The following is a 12571-nucleotide window of genomic DNA, read 5'->3' as shown; positions in this document are numbered from 1 at the left end:
TGTTAGCATCGTAGGATATCGACTTAGATATAACGTGAGACAAACCGCAAAGTGCTCTTCAACAGACCAAAGGAAAAAATCATTGAGTTTGCCTACCGTTTGGATGCTTTCTGTAGGGTGATGAGGCCGCTGGCTTTGAATTTTCCAGGCTCTGACGAAGGCGATAACGCCGAAACGTTAGCCGTTGTTTAACAAAGACGATCAATACCAATCTTGGCTACAGCTCAAGAAAATCGATTAAAAACTACGTTTCAACAGGCCGAGATTCAAAGACAGTCGAACGTGGACAATAATCAGAAAAAAAATTACATTTGACAAAATTCATAACTTTGCCCTGTCCCAAGGTAGAATACGACGTCTCTGTAGTTCACACTATGCATGTTCTATTTGACGCCTATACAACAGTCACGTTGAATAGCTACGCATAGTAACAACATTTTTGAGCTAGAACAACACTTGTGGTTGCAAACGGTCTGGATTGTCTACAAGGCCTATCTCAATCCTGTCAGCGTTGACATGCAACTATCAATTAGGAGATCCAAACGTTGTTCTTCTGACTACACGAAGAAGACCATATCCAAACAAAAAAAAAAAACAAATTTATTAGCCAGGATGAAAAACTTCACCAACAAATAACAATACAGTCGGCGCGAAATGTATTCAACCGGCTGCATATATCGCAACGCACGCCTCTCCTGTGTTTGACGCACTCTTCCTCCTTCCTCTGGTCTTCTCAATACAAGGCGTCGCATCGTACTATTCCTGTTGAATACATTTGACGCTCCCTATATGTATTGATATCGTACCAATAAATTTTAAATATATAATATAAATACATGTCATCTAGCACTATTTCACGCTTTCTACCCCAAAAATGTTCATGAAATTTTCTCGATAAAACTTCCTTGTTCAAGAAGATTATTTAGTAAACTAGTCAAGAATAGCTAAGCATCATTACAACGTTTTGACCTAGAACGACACTTTTGGTTGCAAACGGTCTGGATCCCCTTCAAGCTTCCTTATCACGACCTTCCTTGATATTTTCGGCATGAGCCCTACAGCGAAAATAGAATATCATTGTTGAAAAACAACAATTAAAATACCTCTTTCATCGAAAGCTACTTTGAAATGAACAAATTTGATTTTGTGGCGCAATTGTGAAATAGTGCTGAATCACTTTCTGTACAAGCCCGCAAATATGAACAAACCAGCGAAACGAGGCCACGTATCAAATTATCATAAACATTCAAATGGCAACAGAAGTTAACTAACTTAACAAAGCGTCCAGTGAAAAATCAATCAGAAACAATACTGAATGTACAATATCAACATTTACATCGCACGGATCATAGACATGGATCGCTTTTGGCTTACTCCATGTAATCGCCCTTCTTGAAACTGCAGATGCCATCTGAAAAGATTCTTTTTAAGTTATCAAAGAACTAATGCATCAAATGGTAACTTACCGTCGCCAAGAATTTTATTCTGATGCTTCATAAACTCTTTGAATTTCTCGTCCTGAAAAGAACCTGAACAAATAATAGGACACAGGCTTTAGTATTTCTAAAGTTCGAACCTCAGTAATTGACATTTTTGTCTCGTTTAAAGGTGATCCTTGTAGACTGCTCTGTCCCCAGCTAAATCCTCCTGCAGAAGATCCAAAAATCATCTCGCTAATACTGATTCGTCGGGGGCGAGGAATATCCACTGGTGAAGAACTGAAGTAAACAGCATGAAGATTTCACTACACTTCAAAATTTCCCTCCCTGCTACCTTGGATGTTTCTCCAATGACTTTTTCAGTCCCTCAGAATCGCCGAGCGAAAAGGTACGCAGCTTTTTCGAAATACGATCTGGTTTGCGAGGCGTTTCAGTGTCGAGCTCATGTTGAACCTACATAAAAATTGCACATATAAGAATACTTAAGGTAGAACAACATATTCAAAAACTTTAAACGTTACAGAATCATGGGATGGTGTCCGCACTGCTGGTTTGAAAGTAATTTTCGAATTGGTAACAAATTCACTGACAGTAGGTGGCTTCGACAACCTGCAAAGGAAAAACAACGTTGAAAAAATCGATATTGAAAACTCACAACTACGTTTATAACTCTTGTACCCGAGTCTATTCCCTGGTTAAAAAATCTCTATTTGCCAATACTCGTGCGCATCTCGTGAAATGTTGATATGAGCAAGCACCGCTCGCAAAAGCTACCCACGAAAAAAAAAGTCATTCTTCTTAGAAATGCATCGAGCTCGTCTAGAGTTTAAAAGCTTAAAAGAAGAACAAGTGGAGATTACAAAAAAAAAATCCTAGCGCCTATGATCGAGATGACCACTCTGGCCAAAAATTGGCTTTTAGTTTGAGTTCACTGGATGATAGTTAGCATACTATTATGTCAAGCAATTCTGCAATCAATAACCTATAGTTCGGTCAAAAACCTGCTTTGTCTATATTGTGTACAGCTGCACTATGTCTGTTTCGGGATAGTCGACCGCGACGAAAAACTTACTTAACGCAAAATCTATGTTAAATCAAAGTTTTTAACAAGGCAAAGATGATGTTGTGGCGATCGCTAACGATCACGACTACACGTTTTTTCAAAAATAATGACATGAAAATAAAAGTTCATTAATTAAGTCCCAAGTTAGTTAGTTTTTTACCTTTGAGCAATCTCTTTGCTAAGTCATATCTAGTGGTGTGAAGAGACGTTTGAGGGGATAGATTACGTGTGTCTTGGATTTTCCAGGCTTTGAAAAAGGCGATGACGCCAAAACGTCAGCGAGAATAAAAGTGAACAACAATCTTTGTTCTGTTCAAACAATGTAGTGCACGGTCATTAATTAATTGTGCCTCCGTTCTAACCTGTTTTACAGTGTGTAGCCATCTGTTACGAGATGAACTTTAAACACAATTCTAAACTGCACTTCTACCAGAAACCAGAATCGACCAGAATCCCAAACTCTGAGTGCATCAATATAAATAAAAGATTTCTGTTAGTCTTTATTCTCTTAAAAGTACATGAATCGCAGTGAATCGCAAATCGTACTTTGATCTGTCTTCCTCCTACTTATTTTTTCTTTTAATTCCCAGTTGTTGCTTCGTTTTTTTCCTTCTATGAATGTCTTTTCGATGCTTGTTGTACATGTTGCCATAACAAAATATAAGATATTCGAAATATTTTGACCAAACTGTAAAATGTCGTTACTGTTTAAACAGTGTCATCTGACAATAATAAAATAAGGTTAGCAAAAACTGAGGCTATTAGGGGATAGGAGAAGAATTCTAGAAACGAATAGAAGAACATCCCTTATATTTCATTATGAACTTTACATATTACTGAAACTACCGGAATCCCCGTGATGAGGGCTCGGTATCTTGAAACAACCTGACGTAAACATCTTAAATTTAGCTTTTCATGCTATGCGCGAATCGGACTACACCTAAACATTTCCCCACGATAGATCTGCTCTTTTTCTTTAAAAAAAAAAGAGAATAAATTCTGAGCCACACCCACCACAACATATCCGTTGGGTCCATAGGCATGATTTCTTTTCTTTACGGTTGTTCAATCTGAAAGAAGGAAACATCAACTATTAGCAGAAAAAAAAGTCGATAATGCAGGAATATTAGAACCGAGCCGAAGGAGATGGAAGAAGAAAAAATCCCAAGATCGATGAAACATGTAAAATAAAACCAAGGCGAGGGAGATGGAGAGGAGAGAGATAGCAAGTGGTCTTGAGACCAAACATTCTTTTGCAGATGTTGGCCCTGTTGATCACTGAGTAAAGGCACAGAAGGATAATTATATGAGGAAAAGAGAAACCTTACTCATGCTCCGCCATAGTATAGCAAGCATGCTTTTGTAATTTCATCCCCCGCGTACATTTCTCCAATCAACAGGTTTGTGGCTTTGTGCTCTTTTTATGCATTTTTGCATAGATCTTCGCGTTGAAGTTTTCCAGTCCGCAACTTCGTCCCTTATTTTATTATTATATTTTAGTATTACTACAACAAGCCTTAATTTGTTTCTTAGAATGCACACAGTGACAGAGGTTTGGCACCCGAGTCTGAGGTGGTCATAGTTTGAAGTGCATTAGTAACTTCAACAGCGCTGGGATTCATCAACCAAACCAGGTCGATGTTCACGACGCATAGTCGGGTAAAAGCAACCCGAAGCTTAGTGCAATTACGTAAGCGTCTGCGTTCAAAGCTGCGCGGTGGAACTGGCGCCTGCGATCGAGGTGGGACCATTACTAACTCCTCTCGGACTGCAGAGCTAGACCAGAGCAGTGAATTCAACCACTTTTAAAGTCAGCACTCATTTCACAGGTTTTCAAATGAATGCTAACTTCAAAAGTTTCCCGGCAGAGCTCCAGAACCAATTCGAAGCATGCTGGGATCTGTAAAACTTTGCCGACAAATTTCGTAAAGTTCTCAATTGACGGTCCTAGTTCGAAAAGGTGAATCAATTATGCTTAAAAATTTGAGTGACATGCGGCAATCATGGCTGCCACAATTATAAACATAAACACAGAAATAAAGCAAACTGTCACAAGACTCGAAGGAATCACCTCTTTCGAAGAGGAGCAGACAATCGATTTTTCCAGATTTTATAGCGAATCTCGAGACTCCAAATAGTCAACGCGTTTCATATGGAAATACATACGATGCCTTGATAGAGATAGTAGACGTAAACAAATTGATTGTCGAAAACCAAGAAAAAGCCGAAGCTGAAACTACCGCCACACACGCCATTTCCGGAAGTTTCTCAAACTATCTTTGTTCAGTTGGCATTCAAATTACACGAGTCCAAAGCTGAGAAGACATGAAATCAGAAACAACGAAGCCAGATGCACTACTACTGATCCAAAATCCCGAGATTATGGACATCTACACGAATTTAGTCGAAAATATCTGAAAGATCTGTCGGACAATCACCACTAACGGTTACTATCAGTACATTTCAACGTAAATTTGCGGATAAAGAAACAACTGTAGCAAGTCATTCACAAAAATCTCAAGAGCTACAATCACAACGCGGATCAGGTTCGAAAGATGTGGACTTGTGAACACAGCTCGGGGGTAAAATGTAGTTCGCCACTCAGCGTCGCTCTTATTTCTGGAAACAAGTAACTAGTCGTTGTTGTCAGTATTGCCCTAAGACCTAACCATTAGATTTAGAGGGTCTTAGAGGACATGTAAGCTAAAGTCAATAAGAGAAAAAGTAATATAGAGCATCCAGAAATAAGGGTGCCAGTGAATGGAGCTGCGCTCAATGCGCTGCGATGGAGCGTAGCGGTTACGATCGAGAGTGGAGCCTTGCTAGCAACACACTTATCGTTGCAGTTCGCGATGGTGGTCCCATCTCGATTACAACCACCAGCTTCACCGCGGCGCTTACGCAGCTGCACCGAAGTTCATGTCGTTTTGACGCGATCGTAGCTCCGATTAGTTTTTGAAAATCATCCATTTAAAAGTGGTTACATAAAGAAAAGAATGGACATGCATAAGCATCCTCTCTCTAGCATTGTTAATCGGATAATGAATACAAAACTGTAAGAACTTTACAGATTTCGCGACAACCTATAGCTGATATTGACAATTAATAGAACTGGTATGCACTATAGTCGGGTCAAAACGACCTGATGCTCGGTGGAATTGCGTACGCTGCTGCACTTGAAGCGGCGTGTAGCGATTATGATCGAAAGAGGACCGCACCACTCATTGCTGAAGTTCGAGTGAACCTAGCGATGGTCCCAGCTCGATTCTAGCCGCTAGCTCCATCGTGTTGCTTCGAGCACAGGGGCTTACGCAACTGCTTCAGGTCGTTTTGACTCGACTATAAATGCTTCCACACCTACTGTTGACGTTCCCGGAAAAACTTGACCTCAGTGCATCCACTACACGAACACTGATGTCTTAGCGGACGTTCTCACATCACAAGCCTCTGATGTGTCCGATGTGTACGCATCAGAGAGACCCTCGCACACATGTCATATGATGAGATGGACTGATGGAGAGGAGATAAATAACATCTATCACCCGAATGATCCTTTGGTTGTTGTTCACGTGTTGTACTTCTGGCAGTATCATCAACAACAACTGAATGACGGACGGACGACAGTTATTATGATTTCCGTGGAAGCGGACCGGATCCGGCTTGATCAGTCACCGGCTAAAAGCGACGGAGCTATGCTCGCACTCCATCCATACCGAGATTTTTCTCGTCAGATCCGCTGTTCTCGAAATAACGAGCTCACATAAAAAAAAGTTGATTGAAATTAATTACACTTCATTATTCAATTACTGATGATTTTGATTTTTCCAATTTTTCTCTGATGAAGGCAATAACGTCGGCGAAACGTTAGCTGTTGATAAAGAAAGATCAATACCAATCTCGGCCACAGCACAATCAAATCAATATATATGCTATGAATTGGAATTCAGTTGGTGAAAATGTATAGCTGATCGCTTAAATTGACTTCTATGAAGTAATGTCAGCAGAATTTCACGTGAAATGGACAAAATCTGTTTCACATGCATAAAAAAAACTGTAAAGATCTGATTTTTCGCCATGGTTTTATTATTTCACGTGAAATGGACAAAATCTGTTTCACATGCATAAAAAAAACTGTAAAGATCTGATTTTTCGCCATGGTTTTATTATTTCACGTGAAATGGACAAAATATGCTTTAAATGCAATAGAAAAGCTGTAAAGACCTGGTTTTTCGCCATTGTTTTTATTATTTTTACAAGGACTGGTTGAATACAAGGCTTTTACAACTCACATCGAACTCCCGAGGGAGAAGAGCAAAAAAGAAAAGCAATTCCACAGTACTGTGTATTAAAGAGGATGATTTTCTCTCTTATACAATAGTAGTTTTTCACTAGAAAGTAAATTAATACGTTTCATTAAGGTGGATGAAATCCATGGCTGTCAACAAAGGAAAACGACAATATTGGAAGGTAAAAATTTTTAAAAAATCAAACTAACTAAAAAACTTAACTACGAAAAAAATTAAGAAAAAAAGAGCTGCTTGTGTGTCACCGTTCCACTTGCATGACTCCAAACATCTAAGCCAACTAGTGCTTTTATTGATTGCTCCCCTTGTCATGTACTCATGACAACCTTACGAACTACCGTTCATTTGTCGTTGACGACATCGTAAACAATCCGTTTCAATTATAATTGACTGTAATTATAATAATTTAAATGTAAATTATAATTATAAGGTCTGTAACATCCTTTTTCTAGAAGCAGAATTCCATCATATGCTCCGAAGAAACTGGTCAAATCGCAGGCCTAACAGTGAATAATTCCCTTCGATCATAGGTGCGATAGGTCGGAGCCAGAATAAAACTAGGTGAAGGAGGTCTACCTCATCTTGGAAAGTCCAAAGAAGTAAAGAAAGTTATTGAACAGGAGAGAGAGAGAGAAAATCCATATAAATCAACAACAATATTGTAATAAAATCAATACTTCTATCAAAATAATTTAAGTCATCATCAAGCTACTCAGAAGGAAAACACTTTCAAATCAATACTAATATTTTAATAAAATCAACACTTTTATCAGAATAATTATCTCATGTACGTCTCCGATCACGCACACCGTCTTCTTAACAAAAAATAGTGATAATTACCGCCAAGATTCAGTTAAATTCCCTGATAATACACAAAATAAAGCAATGATAGCATATACTTACAAAAAGATCCTTAGATTTTCTATGGAAACACGATGTACCCAAATATCCAAGTGAATACTATGGAATAAGAAACGTGGGCAAAGTGTACTCGGGAGGCGGGCACTCAATCGCCCTTGTTTCTGGAACAAACTTCTTTTTTGAAGGTCCTGAATGGAATAACCACAGAAGTTATTTTGTAGGGAGAATTACTGCCAGACAAAATCTGCTTCAACAAATATGTACGAGAAAAGTAGCAAAGTGTAGTTTGGGGGGCTCTTATTTCTGGATGCGAATAACTGAGTTAGTTGGCGCCGTAAAATCTAAGAGCATTAATCTTAGAGTATCCAAGAGCATTAATCTTCTAGGATCTATGGCATCTAGGCTAAGACTACTAAGAGAAAAAAAACGAAGATAAGAGCTTCCAGAAATAAGAGCAGCACTGAGTGGCTCCCACCTTCCCTCACCCCCAAACTATTATACATTTTCATCGATGCGTATTAGTTGCCCATAATGAATTAAAACAAATTCTAGGAAGGGATGTTGATTAGAGCGCACGTTTATTCTCAACAAAAACTGCCTTCATTGTCAATGGATGTGAATAAATAAGCACGGTCGGGTGCCCCCGTCCAGGCTACAACTACATTTTCCCCTTCCATCTTATTTTTGGAAGGCAGTGCTTATGGGGAAAAATATAGTTGGAGGGGGGCCTTAGTGGCGCTCCTATTTCTCGAGGTAAATAATCAGATCAATTGGGGCCCTAATTCCTAGGAATTACTCTTAGAGGATCTATGACATGTAAACTAAGGTTACTAAGAGAAAAAAAGTAAGTTAGAGCATAGGAAAATAAGGGGGCCATTAAGTGCCCTCCCTCCTACATTTTTCCCGTGCTTATGTTGTCTAGCAAGTCTAACAGTTAATGCTTCCCCTTAATTTCACATCGTCCTCTCGACAAATGAAAAATTTGTGAAGATTATCATTATATTACAGGTTTAGTTAAATTTTACTGATGACAACGAAACAAAATAAAACAATGAGAGCACAAGAAACAAACAAAAAAGCAACAAAACAGCGGGAACATGAAGTCTAAGTGAATCCTATGGAACAAGAAACGATAGGAACAAGGAAACGAGAAGAAACGCACGATAATTTACGACTAGAATGAAGAAATGAGGTGACAAACCATCGGAACTTTGAGGAAAAAAGGGGTCCCACTTCGCTCTTATATCAACCGCCTGGCAGTTGTGTGTGTGTGAAAGAAGTGCACCGCCTCGTCCTCGTCGGAGGACGAGGCGGGACAGCAGCTAGCTAGCGAACGAGCGAGAGAACACACGCACACGCACACACACACACACACACACACACGACGGCACCAGTGAGTTTAGATAGTGCAGCTCATCGAACGATCAACTGTCACTATGGATCGGGCATTGCGTAACGCATCCTGAGTGAGTCCGAAACCCACAACAACTACAGCAACAACGTAGCTCAACTACGATAACGATCAATAATTAATCGTTCATTAGCGCTCCTACGAACTCGTGTTTACTGGGAACTGTAACAGTAATGTTGTAATAGTGTATCCGTGGAAATGCGCTGAGACCAAAGTTTGTCATCGAAACATGTTCCCAAACAGCTCTACACTTAAAGGCATCACCCCACGAATCTGAGCAGGTACGGATTTCAGGTGGAATATCCTTATACGGCATAGTAGATTATGGAGAGAATGGTGATTCCGTCCATTTCTTCCTAATTGCCTGGAAAACGGTACGGAAGATGCGGCTCCGGGCGATCCGGCGCGCTATTTCCCACAAAATTGGAGCGCGCCAGCCGTGCGCACGCCGCATCTTCCGGGCCGTTTTTTTACGGCAATTACGAAGAAATGGACGGAATCACCCCCTATCCATAATCTACGAGTCTGAACGCGTAGTCGCATTCCGGTGGGGCCTTTTACTTAATTCTTCACCTATTTCCCCTATCATGTTCTAAACGATCTAGAAAGTGGGAATTCTGACCTCCAGTTTAAAAATAAGCGTCTTAAAATGAAAAAAAAATTACAACGCAAACTTTGAACTGGTTCAGGATAGTTTTTTTTGTCCGGAGTTCACTGAACGTTCAAAGCACCAGAGAGCTCAGTTGATTTATTGCATTTACCACAACACGTGAGCTTCGAAGGACGTGCGTTTCGCGCTCGGACACGTGCCGAGTGCATAATGTTGTCATAGCTGCTGTTATTTTTCACTAAATCAGCTCTGTGTCGCCCGCGACATTCGCGTTGCGAACGTGCGCGGCTAACGTGAAAAGAAAATAGGACATTCCGAATAGGATGATGCAATGGAAGGCCATTCTGAAGTTTCGTTTTCTTCCCATTGTTCTTGTCGCAAAGCGAAAATAAAAGAAAGTCCTTAAAGAAATACATGTGCTATTTACTTTCAAATAAATAATAGTCTTCCTTTTAATATTTGATTATTTCCTTAGTAATATTATTTCATATAATAATTAAAGGCAGTTAGAGGTCGCCATCAGTTAGAGATCCACTGTAGCCACACGATCGATGGTTCGAAACCGCACCAGTGCCAACCACGTCTTTTATTCCTCCATGGTCGATAAATTGGTACCAGACATATTTAGGAGGATAAAAACGCTGCCTTGATTATCGGCTGGGGCTCGGAACACCTGTCCCAAAACCTCACCAATTACGAATTACAGTAAAACGTGTTGGCGCATCCCGAGTGGCTTGATACGTCAGTGACTTTATCCTGTATCTTTTGTCCATATAATAATAATATTTTACTTTTAACTTGCGGTGGTAAATTTTAATTAAGTCCGCTGATCTTCCAGGAAGGATAGACGACAAGTAAGCTATAGGTAAAGGCGAAACGATCCACCTTTTTAACTTTAACCTCTATCTTGTTCTTATGATATGTTTCTAGAAGATTTAAGACATGTACTATCTATATTATTTATATTGGTACCATCAGTTCCACCAAATCCTCGAGAAATAGAGTGATGGAATGGCTTCAAGGAGGTTATCCAAGGATTGTATGCAAATTACAGCATACGATAATATTTCTAGAAATGCTCTCATGTGCAGGCAGTAACTATGAGTGCTTAGATTAACACGGTCAACTTAATTTGCAGTAAGAGACTTTAAATTAATTCTTAGTTCTCTTCTCTCATTTCTCTCTCAGTTTTTAGTCATCATCTCCCACTCATCTAACTCTCAGTTTTTATTTGTGGCAACTGTTTTTAATTGATTTCGTTGAGCTGTAGCCAAGATTGGTACTGATCGTCTTTATTAAACAACGGCTAACGTTTCGGCGTTATCGCCTTCGTCAGAGCCTGGAAAATCCAAAGCCATTAGTGATTTATCCCCTCAAGCGCCTCATCACCCTACAGAAAGCATCCAAACGGTAGGCAAACTCAAACAGCAACACATTGACTAGTACTTGCCTCATTAGCTAGACTTGTTAACACAGATTTGTGACAACTGTCTCCTAGGAATATTCAACAAGGGCTGTAACAGCCGCCGTGTTGACTTAAATGAGTCACAGCCTAATTTTTCTTTTGAGAGCATGCAGCTTTCTGTGTATTCTGTTCCAACGTTTTATTGCTTATGAAACGTGATCACGTATTTGTCGCACCGCTCACGTGGTGGTCCTGGTTTCACTAGGCAGGGATCTGAGTATACGATCTGAGTATAGTATTGAACTGTACTGATCTGAGTATAGTATTGAATTCCAGTTCTGGCAAAGATATTTCTTTAGGTGTAATTGCTTCAGGTATTCAAATGCTTCAGGTATTTCTATCTACATAAAAAAGAATGAACATCATGAACGACCAGACTTCTCAGAGGAGGACACAAGCGACTTCGAGAGGATATAGGACCACCGAATTAGCTAAAGAAGACCAAGAACACGGAGCCTGCATCGATGTGTTTAACCCAGCCGTTCCTTAATACTTGGGCTATTTTTCGGAAACTTAAATGTTCCTCAAGTAAAAGAAAAGTACAGTCAGTTTCTTCTTTATCGAAACGCTGATACTAGAGATATCCCTTCTGGTGCAGATAAAAAGGATGTTTCAGACTTCTAGCGAGGGTCAGTGTTTGAGGACCAGTGAGGACATTGCACATGCATAGTAAAGTAAAATATATGTAATAATAATAAAATAATATGAGGAGGGCAGTATATTTGATGTTTCCTTACAACAAACCACCAAAAACACAACAGATCGACTGCCAATACGATAGGGAGATTTCTTTCCGAAAAATTTCAAGGAAATATGGTCCTTTTCGTATCTATCGCCGTAAACAGAAACCAAGAGAGAACCCTCATTCACGACAAGGGCGAAAAAAGGGGATTGGAAGTGTTGGCTACGCCCTATCGAGCAAATCGAAGATCAGTAGAGGGCCGGAACGGACACCTTTCTGTAATCCTTGATAACGGCGAAGCTACTCAGCTCATGTTGACTGTAATCGTCCCACTAACCACTAAGGACCACTAAGGTTTCGATGACGTTTCGTCTTTATTTTACACCGACCGAACAGGCATCAGAAGTGTGATCTCGTGGGAATCGTTGGCACCAGCACATCGTTCAGTGAGCGTTACACTCTCGTCAAATCACTGAAATTCTCTTCTCGAATAACATTCATGGATCAATAGATATCTTTCACACGTGATGTGACAAAACTACTTTCCAAAAGGTGTTGTGGTGTCCCTACTCTTTTTTTTCTTCAATATATTGCTGAACATGTTTGAAAGTTCAAATATTGCTGCCTGTTTCAAGGCATAGAATGTTTTCCGTGGTGCCTGGTTTTCCTTAGTGTTGCGTACCAGGAACACCGCAAGGAGTACACCAGCACTTTCTCGACTACGTGGAAAAATCGA

General features: G+C 39.9%; 1 protein-coding gene across 2 annotated transcripts; it reads right to left on the bottom strand.

The window, feature by feature from the left end:
* Nucleotides 1–1009: 1009 nt before the first annotated feature.
* Nucleotides 1010–3545, bottom strand: RB195_000351 (uncharacterized protein; the record flags this gene model as incomplete). Of its 2 annotated transcripts, XM_064196633.1 has the most annotated exons (7): nt 1010–1055; nt 1375–1411; nt 1467–1518; nt 1577–1718; nt 1774–1892; nt 1961–2048; nt 3517–3539. In XM_064196633.1, the coding sequence occupies 7 exons, from the start codon at nt 3537–3539 to the stop codon at nt 1010–1012; spliced, it is 507 nt and encodes a 168-aa protein (XP_064052514.1). The 2 variants fall into 2 exon arrangements, with proteins under 2 accessions (XP_064052514.1, XP_013298989.2); XM_013443535.2 differs by lacking the exon at nt 1010–1055 and having other exon boundaries at nt 1371–1411; nt 3517–3545.
* Between the last annotated feature and the right edge of the window lie 9026 nt (nt 3546–12571).

This window comes from Necator americanus, chromosome IV (assembly GCF_031761385.1).
Source record: "Necator americanus strain Aroian chromosome IV, whole genome shotgun sequence".
In the NCBI taxonomy this organism is placed as follows: Eukaryota; Metazoa; Nematoda; class Chromadorea; order Rhabditida; family Ancylostomatidae; genus Necator; species Necator americanus.
Note: the sequence above shows the minus strand (reverse complement) of the source record. Positions and strands in the feature narration are given on the sequence as shown.